The following is an 18,035-nucleotide window of genomic DNA, read 5'->3' as shown; positions in this document are numbered from 1 at the left end:
AAGCGCCCCTCGTATTTTCATGCTGCGTATCATGGTGGCCTCAGTGCCCAAAAGAAAAGAAGGAACAAAATGCCATGCCGAGTCCACATGATATACGACATAGCAATCATACATCATCACCTGGTAGACGAACTAAGAACGGGTGTAAACAGATAGTGAACATTAAGGATATCAAAACGTAAAGATATGGATGATTTGACCCCCAGTTAAGCAATCCTACTGCACCAAGCCATTCATTTCCATACGTCAACACGGCAGTGCTGCCTCGCTATCCATGGCATGGAACAGGTACCTATCTGTATATGAAACCAAAAAGAACAGCCGTATATCGACCCATATCAGATCATAACATGCTCGGTTTAATAAAAAAACAAACACAGTAGTATGTCAAGACGGCGCTGCCCCAGCAATAAACAACTCCGCACCCGGCCTCCTCGCCCTCGCCACATCCTTCGCACCACCATCCACCTGCGCACCAGTCGCGGTCGCGGTCGCGCTAGCAGGCGGTTCGCTCTTCTCCTCAGTCAAAAGCATGATGTTATCCAAACTGCTTGTGCTCGAACCCGAACTGTCATTGCTGTCACTGTTGTTGTTGTTCTTGGTCGGCTCACCAAGCCTCTTGTTCTCCTCCTCCTGCGCTCCGGCATGCGGCGTCAACGTCGGGCTATGCACCATGCCGTCAGGGCTATGCTGCCACTTTGCGACCTCGGCCTTCATGGCCTCGAGCTCCTTCTGGAAGCGCTTGCCGAACACGTCGATGTAGTAGGTGGACCCGTTGTATACGGACCATGTAAACACGCCCATGAGAAAGACGGCCGACAGCCAGCGGTAGTAGAACCAGAGCGGGCAGGGCAGCATGGTCAGGACCGCGTACGTGTACTGGATCAGCATGAAGGCCGGCTCCTGCAGGGAGTTGGGCAGGTTCAGGATTGCCTTGCCCAGCCAGTTCTTGGAGTACGACTTGCGCAGCCATGTGAACGAGGTGGGGCGGCCGGCGGCGATCTTGTCGCGGCGCCGGACCGTGATAAAGAAGTAGTACGCAAGCTGCCAAATGGCGTACGGGATCGTGGACCAGGCCAGCATGGAGATGACGTTGGCGTAGGCGGTCGGGGAGCCGGGTGGAGAGGTCTTGATGGTCCAGATGGACGGAAAGCGCTTGCGCTGTTCGGCTGGGTCGAGGAGGTGCACAATGCAGTGCAGGGTGGCGCACGGCATGATGTGAATGAAGAGCGAGGTGACCTTGTCGAGACTGTGGAAGACCAGGGAGTTGCGCCACATGATGATGGCTATGGCATTGTTGCCGTAGGCTAAGCAATAGACGGCGGTGAAGAGGCGCTTCGAGCCGGGAAACACCCACAGGCTGAGGAGCAGGAGAAAGTTGACAAAGTAACAAAGGTCAGCAAGGAAGTAGTGGTAGCCCTGCTTGTGGTAGCGGTAAAACCGTATGGGCATGAAATAGAGGATCTGAACAGTGTACCAGATATGGAACCATTCGGGGAACGCGCCAATCAAGTAACCGCTGATAAAGATGTTCATGACGCCGAAGATGAAGGCTACTTTCTCGCGGAGAGTGATGACCTTGGTGTCGTTCCAGCGCCTTCCTAGCTTATCAACGTTGACGCGCATCCGCTTTTTGTATCGCTCCAGCTGCTCCTCGGCCGTGGGGACCCGTTTGCGCCATTCATCCACCATGCGCTCTCGAGCGATCGCACTCTTTTCTTTCAGGGCCTCGCCGGACTTGCGCATCTTCTCTGTTCGGGCGTGGATGCCTCTTTGCAATTTCTCCAGCTGCTGAGGGAGCGCGAAATTATCGAGAAGGTCGAGAACAGTCAAGCGATCGAGAGGGGGAAAGACATCCCACTCGTCGTGAAGAGTGCTGCTTATGCTACCCGAAAACGACGAGTTCCTCGATAATACGGCTGGACTTTTCGGGGTCGTGACATCGAGAGTTGGGGTATTCGGATCATGTTCTCCGGGCGAAGAGTTCAGGGGCGGTGTTGAGGGGGTGTCTGGGGTCAAGATGGCCTCGCCATCGGTAGACGGTGCGCCTTCTGACTTGTGGCTCAGTCCCGACACCGGGAGACTGATCTCCGGTTCCGCCAGATCGGCCATGGTTGGTGATTCGTGTTCTATATGTTCTTGCTCAAAATACGACAATGTTATCCAAATGGGTGATATGGAAGGAATAGGGTTTCTGTGGAGGGGCAATGGGTCAGATTAAATCCGCAGAGACATGATGGCCATCGCAGGGAAAGATGGTCTGTTCATGTTTGATATGTACTATGTAGTCGGAACCCCTCGTGTGGTGGAGATTTACTTACACAGCCTTCAAATGGCGACGTCAATAGATGGAGAAGGCTTGTAGGTACAATGGTGTAATTGGCAGAAGTGAAACCGGCAGCAGGTGCTTTTGGGGTCGAGGGGATGTCGTAGCTATTTCTAGATGATCAAATGTGGAGCACCAAGCTCGAGACGAGATGATTGTCGTCAAGATTGGGCTGCAGCGCGTTGCAAAAGTTGTGTTGTGTTTCCGGCAGCATGCGGACAGTGGCGGGTCGGGGATTCTTGTTGGCTCCCGTCAAACAGCTTTGCAGGGAAAAGAAGAGACGGGATGCACCGGGAAAATGACATATGCACACGTGAATTATGGTGATATCGCTGCAGATGGACTTCACGATACTGAACTCGGCGTGGAGGATAGATAAGAGACTTGGATAAGATGGATACACGTGGTCTGAATTTGATCAGATTAAAGGCTGGGGAGATGAGGAGAAAGTAGATGATAAAAAAAAATTGGACCACGTGTGACTCTCAATGTCTCGGATTTGAAGCTGGAAAAAAAAGAAGACCTTGTGACGACTGACGACGGCGGCGTGTTAGTGTCGTTGGTGCAAGGTCTCCAATGACGGTTCTGACGGTGTATGGATGCAGGTTCTCCCAGCATGTGATGCAAGCAGGCCTAACATTGACAGAGAATGCGACCATTGGCGCGCTGACGTTATGGCTGCAGATTTTAGTGTATCAGAACTTAGAACCCTGGAAAACTGCCACAACCTATCTGTCATGTCAGTCAAGCCATTTACGCCACATCTTTCGTCGTTTTGCTGTCAACCGATGGAGATCACTGAACTCTATCGAGCACAGAAGGTCCTCGTCAAGAGATCCGAGAAGATCCGGAACATTGAAAGCTTGATTTCGTTTGTTTTGTAAGGCTGGACAGACCCGTAGCATCCTTGGCTGGGAGTACAAGTCCCACAAAGGCAGGTCCAGAACATCGCTGCCTCTTAATGCTCGCTGGTTAGGTGTCCTAAAGCAAGGCTAAATTTATCAGCAAAACAAACAAAAAACCTACATGTGCTGCGGATACAGCCTCTACCGAGCAAGGTATCCTCGTGTTGTTCTCAAACCGTTTGGGATTTGATCTCCTTCAGCTTCCTGTGGTGTAATACATATCAGCCCTTGTAGGTTTGTTAGCGTGGTTCTTGCCCCATATCTTCCTACAAGGGGGTGACGGGGGATTGCAAGGTAGGACACGTCTATTTACACGATCTGATTGGCTGAAATCGCCTGATCACAAGGTAAAAAAGAGTCGATAGGAGGGATTCAACCTGCCACACACAAACCCCCTTATAGTGGCTTAGAATCACCGAAATTACCAAAATTACTAAAATCAACCCCTACTACCCTCTATAGTCGGTATGATTGTAGGGTATATATAGGGCATTTACAATTGTTATATTTCTTTATCTTCTACCTATGCAAAACCCTTGTATGTAGGTACCAAGCTAACGAACCTACCAGGGCTCAAGTGTACTCAAAAAGACAACGAGGTGGACATGGCTACTTGTAAGTCATGGGCTATAACCCTAACCCCTGATCCCGTTCCAGCCGGCTCGCCCTGCCGCCGTTGAAGCGTGGGCGCACAGCTCGAATGAATCGTTGGATGGTCCAAGCGCCCATCTGTCTGTCCTTCAATCGCTCCGAGTGCCTGTGCAGCACTCCCCCACCTCCTGCAGGATGCGACAGATGCTCTACCTTGGCGACCTGCGCTGCCCTGGGCAAATTATTGGGGAAACGAAGTCGCGACACTGGATTAACCCGGTCGACCTTGTTGCCGCTACCGCGCCCACATCTGCCTGCGATTCCAAGCTTGGTTGCGATTCCAACCCATCGCACCACCCTCGACCTGTTTACGCGCCTTTTGATGTTCCCCGATCGCGCCGTCACCGCGGATTCATGTTGGAGCGCGTCGAGTCTCCATTTCTAGCGAGTATCGTCTGCGCTAGCTCAACAACACTATAACCAGTATTCCCATTTGCATACCTTCGGCGCGTCCTCCTGCAGGACATCAACAACCGCAAACATGGGCAAGCTCATCCGTCTCGAGCTTTTCAGTAGGTCTTGAATTCTGCTCTTCGCGAAGCACGACACCTTGGTCGCGAGCGTGCCGAAACTCACCATGTTTGCCGTAAACCAGACTTCAAGTCCTACAAGGGCCACCACACCCTCCTGTTCGGCGACTCCTACTTCACCTCCATCATCGGTCCCAATGGCTCGGGAAAGTCAAATTCGTAAGTTGCACCGGGTTGAGGTCGATAGGGACTGCTTTTATATTGACGGGCGCGCGCGTTGCTAGGATGGATGCCATCTCCTTCGTCTTGGGCATCAAATCGTCACACCTCCGATCGACCCATCTCCGAGACCTCGTCTACCGTGGCCGTGTCATGAAAACCTCGAAAATCCAAGAAGATGGCACCGCTGCCCCCGCTACTAACGGCGTCAATGGGCACGAAGACGGCGAAGACGAAGATCCTTCCCAACGGTCATCGAGGAACGACCCCAAGACGGCTTGGGTCATGGCCGTCTACGAAGACGATGCTGGCGACGAGCAACGGTGGAAGCGAACCATTACAAATAGTGGATCCAGCGAGTACCGCATCAACGATAGAGTGGTTACCGCCCAGCAATACAACGATGCGCTTGAGGCTGAAAATATCCTGATCAAGGCGCGTAACTTCCTGGTTTTCCAGGGAGACGTTGAAGCCATTGCCTCGCAGTCGCCTCAAGATCTTACACGCTTGATCGAACAGATATCCGGAAGTCTCGAATACAAGGCCGATTATGAGAAGTTGCAGGCCGAGGTCGAGCAGGCTGCTGAGAACCAGAATTTCCAGCTGCACCGGAGAAGAGGCATCAACTCGGAAATCAAGCAGTATCAGGAACAAAAGAAGGAGGCCGAAAACTTTCAACGGAAAACCGAGGAACGGGATGAGGCCGTCATTACCCATATCCTGTGGAAGCTATATCACTTTCAGAAGGTCATGGACGAGTCTAGCGCGCAAATCCAGGAACACCAGGAAAACCTTAAAGAGTTCCGTCGGAATGTTGAAGCCTTTGAAAACAAACTGGATGCTGCTCGTAAGGAGCAGGCTACGGTAGGACGTGAGGTGGGCAAGGTTGAGAGGAACATCAAGGCCAAGGAAAAGGACATTGAAGACAAGGAAAACAGTCTTGTGCCAATCGACGAAAAGATTGCGCAAAGCACCCAAGATATGGGTGTGCTACGGAAGCGCATTGTCGAAGTGAAAAAAGACCGCGACAGCCAAGCATCTAGCATCTCCAAATTGCAAAAGGACCTCGCCACCGTGGAGAAAGCGCAGCAGCAGTTCGAAAAGCAATGGGCCGAAACACTCAAGAAGCAAGGCAAGGAGCTTAGTGATGAGGACCGCAAGGAATATACTAGTCTTCAAGCCGAAGCTATGAAGAAAACTGCCGACAACCGGGCCAAGCTGGCCAACCTCACGCGCCAGCTCAAGAGTGACGAGGTCACCGTCAACAGCCTGAAAGGGAAAATCGACAACTTTGAGGCCGCTATTGAAAAGCTGCAGACCGAGGTGCAGTCGATCAAGGATAGAAAAGACGCCAGCCAGGACGCGGTACAACAACTCCGAAGCGATATCGCCGCCAAGAAGAAAGAGTATAACAAACTCCAGTCTGAGCGCGTAAGGATAAACCAGACCAGAACCGCCCAGGAGGAGAAGCTGCGGGAAATCCTTCGCAAGCTGGAGGATGCGGAATCTGGCCGGCGTCAGAATGAGAAGGAGACAAGATTGAGGAACATGATCAGCGACCTCAGGCGCATCTACCCAGGTGTCCGAGGCCGGGTTGGAGATCTTTGCAAACCCAAACAGAAAAAATTTGACGAGGCGGTCATCACAGCCCTTGGACGTGACTTCGATGCAGTTGTGGTGGACACCGAGAAGGTTGGGATGGACTGCGTGCAGTATCTCAAGGAGCAGCGATTTCCTCCCTTGACGTTTATTCCGCTCGACAACATCAAGGTCAACAGCTCAGTTTCGGCAGTTAAGGGCATTTCCGGAGCACGACTGACCATTGATACAATTGACTTTGATCCTTCCCTCGAGCGTGCCATCAGCTACGCTTGTGGTGGATCTGTCGTCTGCGACAATCTCCATATCGCAAAGGACATCGTATACGGTAGAAAGATCCAAGTCAAGGCTGTCACGCTGGAAGGTTTCGTAATTCACAAGGCTGGTACCATGACTGGTGGCCGTTTGCCTAATGAGAAGGGCGGCAAGCGTCGGTTTGAGGAACATGACATCCAAAATCTGCAACGGATGGCACAGTCACTGAAAGACGAGGTGGCAGCTTTGGCGCACTCTGGGCGACGAACCGCCAAGGAGGATGCTTTGTTGGTCGAATTCACGGCGCTTGAACAACGCCTCAAGATTCAGGAAGGTGAACTGGCCGCCTTTGAGAAGAATCTCAAGAGCAAACAGAAAGAGCTCGACCATCAGGAGCGGCAGCTGGACGACTACGAGCCCAAGTATGAGGAAAAGCACGGCGAGTTGGAGCGGACGCGGGCAACGGTACAGAAGTTCGAAAAAGCCATCTCAGACGTCGAGGATAAGATCTTTAAAGATTTCTGCAAGAGACTGGGCTACGAGAACGTCCGTGCCTACGAAGCCCAGCAGGGCACTTTGGAACAAGAAGCTGCCCAGAAGCGGCAAGACTTTGATATCCAAAAACAACGCATCCAGAGCAACATCACATGGGAGACGTCACAGCACACGGCGACCAGCGACAGGATACACTCACTAGAACGGACCCTACAACGGCATGAACGAGATCTTGATACATACCGACAAGAGAAAGCATCGATCGAAGAGGAACTGGCGGAAGACCGGGAGGCGCTCGAGGAGCTTGAGCAGAGTCTAGAAGAGTTCAAGGTCTCCCACGCAGAAAAGACCAAGAAGGTTCAGGAGGCCAAGCAAGACCTACAGAGGAGGAGCAGAGACATAGAAGTCAGGTTGAAGGAGATCAGCAATCTGGAGGCTACAGTTCAGCAGAGTAGTGCTCAAAAGCTTGCCCTGCTCAGGAGATGCAAGCTTGAGCAGATCCAGATTCCTCTTCAACAAGGCTCTCTCGACGACATTCCAAACGAGGACATGTTACTCCAGAAGGACCAGGATGCCATGGATGTTGATGGCGAGGATGAAGAGCAGGAAGCCGAGCTTCTCGAAGCTGCCATGGACGACTACGGTGTCGAAATCAACTACGACAACCTCGATGACGCACTACTCCAAGACCCGAACGACGAAGTCGAAGAGAAGCTGCAAGAAAAGATCTCGGCCCTCACGGCCGAGATCGAGAAGCTCAACCCCAACATGCGCGCCATCGAGCGTCTCGAGTCGGTCAAGTCGCGCCTCGAGTCCACGGAAAAGGACTTTGAGGACTCGCGCGCCGCCCTCAAGGCGGCACGGGATGCCTTCAACCAGGTCAAGGACAAGCGGTTCGAGCTCTTCAACAAGGCCTTCACGCACATTCAGGAGCAGATCACGCACGTGTACAAGGACCTCACGCGCTCAGACGCCTATCCGCTCGGTGGGCAGGCGTACCTGGATATCGAGGAGGACACGGACACCCCCTACCTGTCGGGCATCAAGTACCACGCCATGCCGCCGCTCAAGCGGTTCCGCGACATGGAGCACCTGTCGGGCGGTGAGAAAACCATGGCGGCGCTGGCGCTGCTGTTTGCGATCCACAGTTACCAGCCGTCGCCCTTTTTCGTGCTGGACGAGGTGGACGCGGCGCTGGATAATGCCAATGTGGAGAAGATCAAGAAGTACATCCGCGAGCATGCGGGTCCTGGAATGCAATTTATCGTCATTAGTCTCAAGGCTGGGCTGTTTCAGGATAGCGAGAGCTTGGTGGGTGTTTATCGCGATCAGGACGTGAATAGCTCCAAGACCTTGACGTTGGATGTGAGTTTCTTCCCCCCTTGTTGTTGTTGCTGACCATTTGAGGATCGTATACTAACACGGATTATCACTACAGCTTCGCAAGTACAACTAAGTAGTCATTGGTAGTGGAGGACACCGTGTAATGCCATGTCATGTATGGCCTCCCGTTAGGCGGCGGGGATCTGATGGTTATGTGTGTGAACTGGGTGAAACCACTTCAGGCGGGCGGGCAGTGTAAACAAATCGATCGGAAGGAGTTCAAAGGAAGGTACCATCAATCAAGTAAAGGGTAGCTCAACTGCATAATGGTTTCAAGGATAGATGTGCTTTCTCGCGATTTTAGTCTGTTCCTTTTAATGAACCCCCCTTGCCTCCCATCCTCATTTTGTGGTGTCTTTTTGCTTGTGTTCAGGTATGTGCTGCATTCGTCTATGTACAAATTGGCTATGCTCAAGGGGCTCAAGGGATAGAAGCAAAGCAATGATGAGTCCTTCTGTCTCCGAAGTATGAGCTTCAAACCTCGAGTTCCACTTCCTTCTCTATAATTTATGAAGTTTTCCTTTCATGCGAAGGAAGTAACCATGCCCACTCGGTAGATTTTCCCCCCTACCCCAATTCCCGGATGCTTCAGCTCTCTGTGTTTAAAGGAGCAGTAGCTGTTCCCACGTGTTTCTCATATCCCTCTTTGACGCATGCTTGGTTGCTTTTTTTGTTGTGCGTATCATTCCCAATCTTGTCTGGTAAAACCAATCTGATGTAGTTTGTGGTTTCGTGCGGTAATTTTTACGTCCAAGGACCGCATGAAGCGACTCTATGGCCCACCTCATATCATAGTAGCCATCGTGATCATAGAGTGATCGATGATGTTCCCGCCAATGCATGTTAAAGTTCGTGTCTTTCGCTAGGCTCCTTAGAGCCTTTCATTCTCGTTCTTTTCTCCCTTTGAGTTGTGCCAGACCTGTTTATTCTGCTCACATAACATCCTCAAACTCGAGATCATCCTCCTCCTCATCGCCGCCCTCCATGTTGAAGCTCATAGGCATGTGCTCTTCATCCTTGACAGAGATATCGCCCTGGATCTCCATCTTGACCTTCTTAGCTGGAGGTTCATCCTTAACCGCCGCTTCATCCTTAACCGCCGACGACGAATCAAGCAGCGACGCAGCAGCCGGACCGCTACCCTTGAATCCGCCCGTCGTCGGTACCGAGCTGGACGTGATCCATTCCGGCAGCGCATTCTGCCTCAGCAGCTCCTCCTGCCTCTTCCTCGCCGCCTCCGCTTGCTCCGCATCGTCATCGCCCGTCGAGATGATCACCTGCATCGTCTTGGGGCCCGTATTGGCCAAACCCTTGACGGCGCTCGGCTTGTTGAGCGCCGTGTCCACCGGCACGCTAGGCGCCACCTCGTGCGTCTCCAGTCTGACGATGGGCCTGGCATTCGCCAGTGCCAGATCAAAGTTGCATTCGGGTATGACTACCTTGTCGACCTCCTGCAGCATATCCGTCATGAACTTGAACTGGTTGTTCATCCTCGACAACTGCTGATGCCCGGGGGCCTCGCGCTCTTTGGCCTGCTCCAGCACGGCGCCGCATCTTTGACAGGTAAACCCGCGCGAGGAGACCGAGTCGAGAACCTCCATTTGGCTCCACTGCGCTTCACAACCCACGCGCGGGCACACGTACTCCTTGTTTTCCTCGGACGGCTTGGCAATCCCTTGCATGTCCTTGTCGGTCTTGTACACCCGCCACTTGATGGCGTCGATGGTCTGTCGGTAGTCGATGTAGTAGTACGTCTTGTTCTGCGGGCGCGTCTTTCCCGCCTGGAGCTCGGGTCGCGTGTGCACGACCAGGAAGCGGGCGTCGCGGAGGCCGGCGCACGCTTTGTGTAGGTCTTTGTTGCCCAGCTTCATCAGATGACCGAGGTCGTCGTCGCGGAGGCAAGAGTGCTGGACAAGGGCGTCAATGATCAGGATCTCTTGCGTGCTGTAGAAGGCGCGCATGACGCAGCGGATGAGGGTTTTGGCGATGTCCATGTTTGGCGACTGGCCCCGTTGCGGGTGCGCTCCCTTTTGTTGTTAATTTCCTTCCAGTGGTGGTGGGTGGGTGCGCGATGTATGTTGGTTGATCAATGGGTGAACTGCTGTTTTGGTGGGTGACAGGGAGGGACCAGCGCTGGGAGTGACAGTATGGGACGAGAGTCAACGAAAAACAGCCACCCGGCCGGCGGCGATAAGATAGATGTTGGTGATGGTGAACGAAAAGAAGGATGCCCGGGCCAGCGATGTCACGGCTCTGATATTACAGGAATGAAATCGAAGGATTGCCGGTCCAGTGAAAGGTTTGCAGTCACAGTCCGTAAAAAAGAAAGGCCGGTCGTCTAAGAACCTCGAATCCTATAATCTGCCAAAGTCACGCTGATGGTTGACACTAGAATATAGGCCCGTGGGCACAAATGAATGACGCCGGTTGATGATGAATCAAAAGTCGAAGTGAAGTGAAGTGAAGTGAAGGTTGAGGTTGAACCTTGAGGCGGGTCCTGTTCCCGCTCCCTAACAGCGCCAAGCAATGCTACTAGTGGACGGTCCCGCAGCGCTACATACATCAAATGCCCGTTACGGTCCTGGCATGCGAGTGGTACGTACCTGGAATTTCACATCTAGACGTTCAGTATCTGCGGCAGCGTGATCCGACTCAACAAGGTTGAACATATGATTACAAGTTATATCGTGACAAGTTCTGTTGGCTTATCAAAAACGCAAGTTCGATGGAAACGGCGGCGGCCAGGCCATGTAACAGATTTGTAAAATACGTACACATACATGAAGTTTCTCGAACAAGCGCATGGACCGCCTCCACCTAAGCGAACTGTTAAGCACAGTGCGCAATTGAGCAGTCCGTTCAGTTCACCTGCACCCCGAGTCCGTCCCTTCTTGATGCTTTCAGTTCGAGACTCGAGACTTAAACCAATTCATTTCGTCATGTGCGGTCCCCAAGCCAAACAACCAGAGCCCCAAAGCGTCGAAACTTATTGCTAACAACATACACCTCCAACTGGAAATTTGACCTTCATCGGTGGCTTCACGATTTTTGCTTTCATATTTTTGTGTGGCTCCCATTAATCTCTCCTCATCCCATCTTCAAGTTGTGCGCATGGTTGACACGAGGCACAAAGTTCGATGCACGTCACGGGCTGGCATCGATCCAGACTACAGATATCAAACCTGGGCTTGCTGGCTGTCCTGTTCTAGACCTTGGTGTTGATTCGGTATCAGCCGTTTTGTGCTGTCATTTTTTGGATATTGCGGGGTGTGGTCTTCGGCAGCCCAACGGCCCTTCACCATTCCGAGCTCTTTGGACATCGCTGTTGAATAATGCCGACCTATATGGATATTGATATTGTCGACATTTGGCGACGATGACACTGGACTTCCCCGTCATCTTTCTGCTTCCCACCAATCTCGGGGCGGACGAGCTCCACGAGTTGGAGGAACAAATACCAACCCTCACATATGACATCAATGAGGCCGAAGTCATCCTGGGAAACGTGCACCGGAAACAACGGGTCTTATTCGAGCTTAGGAAACACAAACTTGTAACAGAAGAGATATCGACAACGGAGACAGACGAACCTACGTCTCCCAGCCCGAAGCGAAGGAGGCTCCAGACACCGGGTTCCGTTATCACAGAAGACTCTGACACTGCCTCAGATGGCGACTTTCATCCTCTCTTAACCCAGTCAACTCAGTCGACTCTTAAAGCAGCCCCCACAACTGTCAAGGTGGTCAAGCTCGCCTGGTTTACCGAGTCTCTCAAAGCCGGGACAGTCCTCCCCATAGAAGACTTTACCTTATACAGAGGCCGGAAACAGCAGAGCAAACCCGCCAAGCCGCAGCAAGCATCACCAGCAAAGGCCGCGAATATCATCAAACGAGTCCTAGCAGACCCGAAGCCTTCTTCCCATGGCTCACGGCCTGGATCTTCTCATAGCACTACCAGCCACGGTCGACGCGATCACTTCATCACTAAGGCCCCGGCATTGCTTCATATGACCACCTCAGAACATGAAGTAGAGCTGCCCCCCATTCCTGCCTACCTGCACACCACCTATGCATGCCAGCGTCCTGCACCCACGCATCCACCCAACGAACCCTTCATCGAAGAGCTCATGAAAATCAGAACAGCCAGGACGCTGCTCGGTGACAAGATTGGAGTGCGCGCTTATTCCAGCGCCATAGCCGCTCTAATCTCCTACTCCTACCCTCTCCAGAGCGCCTTCGAAGTAGCGAGACTACCAGGCTGCGGCCTCAAGATCGCCCAGCTGTACCAAGAGTTCCGAGAACAAGGCGAGCTACAAGAGGCCAAGGAAGATGAGTCCGACCCCCGGCTGGCCGTCCTCAAGCTCTTCCACGAGATCTGGGGCGTCGCCGAGACCACTGCCCGCGAGTTCTACAACAAAGGCTGGCGCGACCTTGACGATATTATTGAATACGGTTGGGACACCCTGACGCGCGTCCAACAGATCGGCGTCAAGTACTACGATGAGTTCCAGCAGAAGATACCTCGGGCCGAGGTCGAGTCTATCTCCAACATAATCCTCGAGCATGCCAACAAGATCCACCCGGGATTTCAAATGGTCATCGTAGGCGGGTACCGCCGCGGCAAGCTGGCGAGCGGCGACGTGGACGTTGTCCTGAGTCACCCGGACAAGGCCGCAACCAGGGGTTTTGTTGAGCAGATCGTAGTGGCACTGGAACAGTCAAACTACATCACGCACACGCTGATCCTGAGCACGGCCAACACCGAGCGCGGGCAGGAGCCTGTGGCCTGGAAGGGAAACGAGAAGAAGAGCGGGACGGGGTTTGACACGCTGGATAAGGCGCTCGTAGTGTGGCAGGATCCGCACTGGACGACGGGCGAGAAAAAGAATCCGAATCCGCACAGGAGGGTAGATATCATCATCAGTCCGTGGAAGACGGCCGGATGTGCGGTGTTGGGTTGGACGAGCGGGACGACTTTTCAGAGGGATCTGAGGAGGTATTGTAAGAAAGAAAGGTCGCTCAAGTTTGATAGCAGTGGGATCCGGAGTAGGGCTGATGGGACTTGGGTCGATTTTGAGAGCGGGCCGAACGGTGAGCCGGCGCCGGATATGCTCACGGCGGAGCGACGGGTGTTTGAAGGGTTGGGACTGGAGTGGCGGCCGCCAGAGGAGAGGTGTACTGGTTGATCGAAATTGGGGAAATTAGAGCTGTTGATACTGTATACCAAGCCTTCAACCTGGTTACATAATGCTATAACTCAAGCAAAGGGGTCTTCTTTTGTAGGGCTGAAATGATGCAATCCCTCTGACAGATATCGCTGTCTGGAATGGTTGGCTGCGAGTTGCCTTTCAGCGCTGTGCCGTACCCGGAGATCTGGATGGTCTGCTGGGATCGCCCGCTTCCCGCTCAGTGTTCAGGGGAAATGGAGTTAGGGGAGGTTGCGGGTAACGGTTATGCAAGCCATGAAACTGTCTTCAGATGCATCGTATGTCAGACATGTTGCCTTCAACTGTTTGGTTGATCTCACAACTGAAGTATCGGGGGAGGTATGAGGCCATAATTGACAAGACACATTGACACAGGCATGCATGATCGGCGATGAGAAGAGTGTACGATTTTGAAGAATGGAATAATATCCTCGTAAGCGTCGGACAAGGAAACATGCCACAACAGTCGGTCGGTCGGTCGGTCGGTCGGGGCAACAAACCTTCCATTTAACGGAATAGGTGCACAAATCGTACCGTGTCCTTTATGCCACCGGGGTGATGCAGAGTCCGAGGTCACACATGATTGGTCAATGGCTAGCGTCGGCCGTTGGAAGCAGCTGGAAACTCCACAGATGACCTCTTCTTGATGATGGCTCATCATAGAATACGGTTTGACTAATCATGTTCGGTTGCTACGAGTGAACATCTAAGAGAAAAGAGGGTTGCAAATAGACTGAGAGAAACTATTTAAATATTCAGGAGATATACGTGAGTGAGTGATCTTTCTCTCCTTCCATCCTTTCGTAGAGCATCATTTTGATTGACTTGTCAATCAAACACCACTTGCCTTTGCTTACTCTCTTTTCCATCAGCTTCACAACTTTGACGAACCAACTACATCACACCAACAAGCAAAATGGCCATCACCTTGACTCTCCCTGACGAGTACGGGTAAGTGAACGTCACCATATTCTTCAAATTACTTCCCTGATAATCTCGTACTAACACATTCTCTACCAGCTACGTCCTCTTAGCCACCGTCTCCACCTTCTTCGCCAACAGCTTTCACTCCATCAACACTGGCATGCAGCGCAAGGCCGCGGGCGTCAAGTATCCCGCCGCCTACGCCCCCCAGGAGGTAGCCGAGAAGGATCCCAAGGCTTTTGCCTTTAACTGCGGTATGTCCTCTTTACATCTCTCCCCTTCCTTTTCCTTTCCTTTAAACCTAGGTACCCTTGTCAATGAAAGCTAACATTCAAATCCCCCCCATCACAAAAGCCCAACGCGCCCACGCCAACTTCACCGAAAACCTTACCCCCGCCATTGGCTCCATGCTCATTGCGGGACTTAAGTACCCCGTGCTCGCCGGCGTCCTGGGCGGCCTGTGGAGCTTGACCAGGGTATTATACACCATTGGCTACACCAAGAAAGGACCGCAGGGCCGCACCAAGTTCGGCATCGCCAGCTCGTTGAGCTTGTTGGCGCTCAAGTTGATGGCGGCGTATACGGCTGTGCAACTTGCTTTCCATTAATCGGAGCTAGAGGGTTAGGGGTGTGCGAGGTGGTAAGAAAGGAAAACTGAGTGGCTTGAAGTAGATAAAATGGCAAAATAGATAAAAGTGAAATCATCAAATGGCCAGGAAATTGCAACAGTAGTCAGCTATGTTGTGAACCATAATCAACCACTCAATTCACCATTATAAGTGTCTGTGCGTCTCATTTGAAGGGTGTAATCTCTTATTAACAGAGCCATTATCGACCTCGGTCTTCATCAAGTGCTTCGTCAATGGAAGTGCATAACCGTAAAATAGGTAGTGTGCCGTCACCCCAAATGGACACCATTGCTCGTCTCATCTAGTTTCGTCATGTTGATCACCATCCTTCACTGTCGTTGCCACAAACTCAAGGCATCTCACTAACATTTCGCCTCTCAGGCATCTCATGAACAACATGGTGTGGCGGAAGCTCATAAGCCTGCTGATGCTGGTATCCAGCCGCATCGTACCCACGACCATCAGAGTATGGCGCCTCGCCGCCGCCAGCAGGATAAGGTTCGTAACCCCCCGGCTGCCATTTGATTTCCTGTACTTGTTGTGGTTGTGGTTCTGGTTGTTGTCCCTGCGGCGATTGTGGCTGCTGTTGTTGCTGCTGCTGCTGCTGTTGAACTTGCTGCTCCTCGTTCTCCAATAGGCCCTTTTTCTTGGTACGCCTTCGAGCGAGGAAATAGCCCAGTGCAATTCCTGCGGCAATGGCTGCGACACCGCCTACTACGCCGCCGGCGATGGCTCCTGCATTGCTGCTACTCTTGCTCCCAGTGTTGCTAGAGGGGTCTTTCGAGCCAGAGGGAGATGGTGAGGAGGAGTTGGTGGGAGTCGAGGGCGAGGAGGCGTCGCTGTTGTCGGTGGCTTTGAAGTTTTGGTTCGCGAAGACGGACTCTAGTTGGCTGTTGGTGAAGCCGGACTCGGGTTTTCTGCCTCTGTTTTCGATGCAACGTGGGACTGGTTAGTGATTGTTCTAATGTGTTTGGGTGTTGGTCTTTTTTTGAAGGGAGTTGGAAGTTACTTACTTATCGTTATAGTATGACTGAATCGCAGACGCAGGCGAGTATGAGGTTCGGTTCGCTTTGTAAGTGTCTGTGATCTTTAAAGTAGCAAGATCAAACACCGCGATGCCTTGTGGGAATGGATCAGTAGTCGTGAAAACGCCCTTATACAATGTTATGGGCCCTTCTCTCGTAGTGTCGACGCCTCCGATTGTTATAACTTGACCACCGCCGACCGCGTTGCAGCTGAGGGAGTGTCTGGGATTCCGCGCTGTGTAGGGCGCTTTGGTCCAGTAAAACCCAGGCAGTGTGAGCACGTAGGCATCGTCGAAGGGTACGGATGCGCTGCCCAAATGACCACCCCAGCCGGCATAGATGAGGATCTCGTAGGTCTGGTTGTCCGATGCCACTCCTGCCATACAGTATTCCTGCCTTGGTGCGGGGGGAGTGCCTGATGTGCTTTGTTCGAACCAAGCTCTGCTGTCAATGTCGAAGATGCGTGCTGTGTCCAAGGAAACGCGCTTCTCGTCGTCGTTGTCTGCCTTCAATTTCGCGATGAGACCTCCCACGGAAACGAGGATGCCCTTTTTGCCAAAGTTGGGAACGTAAAGCATGCTTCCAAATTGCTCCGACCCCTGTGTGGAAGCAAGGTTAACGGTTTCGTTGGTGACCTTCTTCGACACAAAGTCGTACGTAAGAAGGCTGCTCATCGGTGCCTCGGTGAGATCTGACGCATTGGTACCGAACCTCTCATAGCCTGTTGATCGAGGTCAGCTTCACAGATCTCCTACAAAGAAGTCTCCAAGACCGCTGAGAGTTAGCTTGCGTACCTCCGAGGAAGTAACCAAAACCATTGCCACTGGCTGTTCTGCCTTTGTACGGTCTCGGCTGTTCCGTAAACGTCTTGTCTGCAGTGTTGTTCAGGTTTTGCCAGGTTCCGCCTCCTGTGCCATCCGGCTTGAATGACCATAGGCCTTGAGGCTGATCGGCGTTATCTCCGAAATTAGACTTGGTGCCGGCGAATCCCGTGTATAAGACACCATCCGTCTCGTCTACCCAAAGCCCTCCGCCAGCGAGGTTGGCGGCACCGGACGGTTTGGATGTTGAGTCGAACCGAACTGAATCACTTGTCCAGTCCTGGGACAAATCGATAGAAAGCAGGGAGTTCGCTACGGAAGAGTTAGGATATACCATGATTTCAACAGTTAGTGCGTGGAGAGTCTTACAGTATTGAAAGGTGATGTCAGTGCCGCTGTAGTACGAGATCTCACCACCGTCAATGTACACGCGCCCGTTTAAAACCGCGGCTTTGGTTCGATTAGCCAGATGGTCATGATGCACTGAGAAAGAAAAAATGACGGCAATGCTCACACGATTGATAGCCTCTGCGCAGAAATGTCGAGGGACTGATAGCACCGTTAACCTGTCGTGGAAGGACGATTGATTCATCTGCCTTGGGTAGGGTGGTAGTGCTAGCCGCCTGGCAAATCCACGGCTGTATTACACAGCACAAAAGGGGAGCCGACCTCCTGACCATGATGACTGATTTCGATAGGCAACAAGAGAGAGAAGAGAAGAATGGGAGAGGAGGAAGAAATTTCTGAGCAATATGCTACGCGTGTCAGCTTTCTGCCCACGAAAAGGACTAGCTCCCCTGAAGCGCCATTGAGACATGGTGGTAGGTGATGATCCTATAGGATCCGACTGTAATTATAAACGAGGTCGGGAGAGGTTAGCCACGGTAATATCACCGTGGACTGTCAATGGTGCCTGTTGACTGCTACCTGGCGGCTGCTCGGCCCCTTTCGTATCTTAGCGTACCCAAGGGTTGCATCAAGTCAGCACTACAGTAGGAGATAAGGCTGATCCCTACTCGTCGAGTAACAAGTGAAAGTGAGCCTGCTTTCAACAGAGAGGGTGATCACCGGAGAGTGGGCGTTTGTGCCATGCAGCACAGCCGCGAGTTTACCATCTGCTGGCTTGA

At 52.4% G+C, this 18,035-nt stretch overlaps 6 protein-coding genes across 6 annotated transcripts; 3 read left to right on the top strand and 3 right to left on the bottom strand.

Annotated features, from left to right (window-relative positions):
- Positions 1 to 143: 143 nt before the first annotated feature.
- B0T23DRAFT_23523 (uncharacterized protein) lies at positions 144 to 2,356 on the bottom strand. Its single transcript, XM_062833956.1, has 2 exons — positions 2,318 to 2,356; positions 144 to 2,194 (listed from the first exon to the last, which is right to left on the bottom strand). Exon 2 carries the CDS (start codon positions 2,110 to 2,112, stop codon positions 388 to 390), a length of 1,725 nt encoding a protein of 574 aa, XP_062697315.1. The 5' UTR covers positions 2,113 to 2,194; positions 2,318 to 2,356; the 3' UTR covers positions 144 to 387.
- A 1,613-nt stretch (positions 2,357 to 3,969) lies between these two features.
- B0T23DRAFT_350106 (RecF/RecN/SMC) lies at positions 3,970 to 8,581 on the top strand. Its single transcript, XM_062836049.1, has 4 exons — positions 3,970 to 4,394; positions 4,478 to 4,571; positions 4,637 to 8,285; positions 8,359 to 8,581. The coding sequence occupies exons 1-4, from the start codon at positions 4,364 to 4,366 to the stop codon at positions 8,374 to 8,376; spliced, it is 3,792 nt and encodes a 1,263-aa protein (XP_062697314.1). The 5' UTR covers positions 3,970 to 4,363; the 3' UTR covers positions 8,377 to 8,581.
- Positions 8,582 to 8,985: 404 nt separating this feature from the next.
- B0T23DRAFT_23496 (uncharacterized protein) lies at positions 8,986 to 10,469 on the bottom strand. The gene has a single exon (XM_062833955.1). The coding sequence runs from the start codon at positions 10,295 to 10,297 to the stop codon at positions 9,236 to 9,238; it is 1,062 nt and encodes a 353-aa protein (XP_062697313.1). The 5' UTR covers positions 10,298 to 10,469; the 3' UTR covers positions 8,986 to 9,235.
- A 1,061-nt stretch (positions 10,470 to 11,530) lies between these two features.
- B0T23DRAFT_23480 (uncharacterized protein) lies at positions 11,531 to 13,632 on the top strand. Its single transcript, XM_062833953.1, has one exon. The coding sequence runs from the start codon at positions 11,680 to 11,682 to the stop codon at positions 13,486 to 13,488; it is 1,809 nt and encodes a 602-aa protein (XP_062697312.1). The 5' UTR covers positions 11,531 to 11,679; the 3' UTR covers positions 13,489 to 13,632.
- A 643-nt stretch (positions 13,633 to 14,275) lies between these two features.
- On the top strand, positions 14,276 to 15,246 carry B0T23DRAFT_23460 (membrane-associated proteins in eicosanoid and glutathione metabolism). The gene is made up of 3 exons (XM_062833949.1): positions 14,276 to 14,460; positions 14,530 to 14,687; positions 14,788 to 15,246. The coding sequence occupies exons 1-3, from the start codon at positions 14,426 to 14,428 to the stop codon at positions 15,039 to 15,041; spliced, it is 447 nt and encodes a 148-aa protein (XP_062697311.1). The 5' UTR covers positions 14,276 to 14,425; the 3' UTR covers positions 15,042 to 15,246.
- On the bottom strand, positions 15,227 to 17,934 carry B0T23DRAFT_23435 (uncharacterized protein). The gene is made up of 5 exons (XM_062833939.1): positions 17,423 to 17,934; positions 17,278 to 17,358; positions 16,882 to 17,220; positions 16,076 to 16,808; positions 15,227 to 15,985 (listed from the first exon to the last, which is right to left on the bottom strand). Exons 1-5 carry the CDS (start codon positions 17,586 to 17,588, stop codon positions 15,412 to 15,414), a joined length of 1,893 nt encoding a protein of 630 aa, XP_062697310.1. The 5' UTR covers positions 17,589 to 17,934; the 3' UTR covers positions 15,227 to 15,411.
- Between the last annotated feature and the right edge of the window lie 101 nt (positions 17,935 to 18,035).

This window comes from Neurospora hispaniola (assembly GCF_033458365.1).
Source record: "Neurospora hispaniola strain FGSC 10403 chromosome Unknown B0T23scaffold_1, whole genome shotgun sequence".
In the NCBI taxonomy this organism is placed as follows: Eukaryota; Fungi; Ascomycota; class Sordariomycetes; order Sordariales; family Sordariaceae; genus Neurospora; species Neurospora hispaniola.
This window is presented reverse-complemented; position numbering and strand designations above follow the sequence as displayed.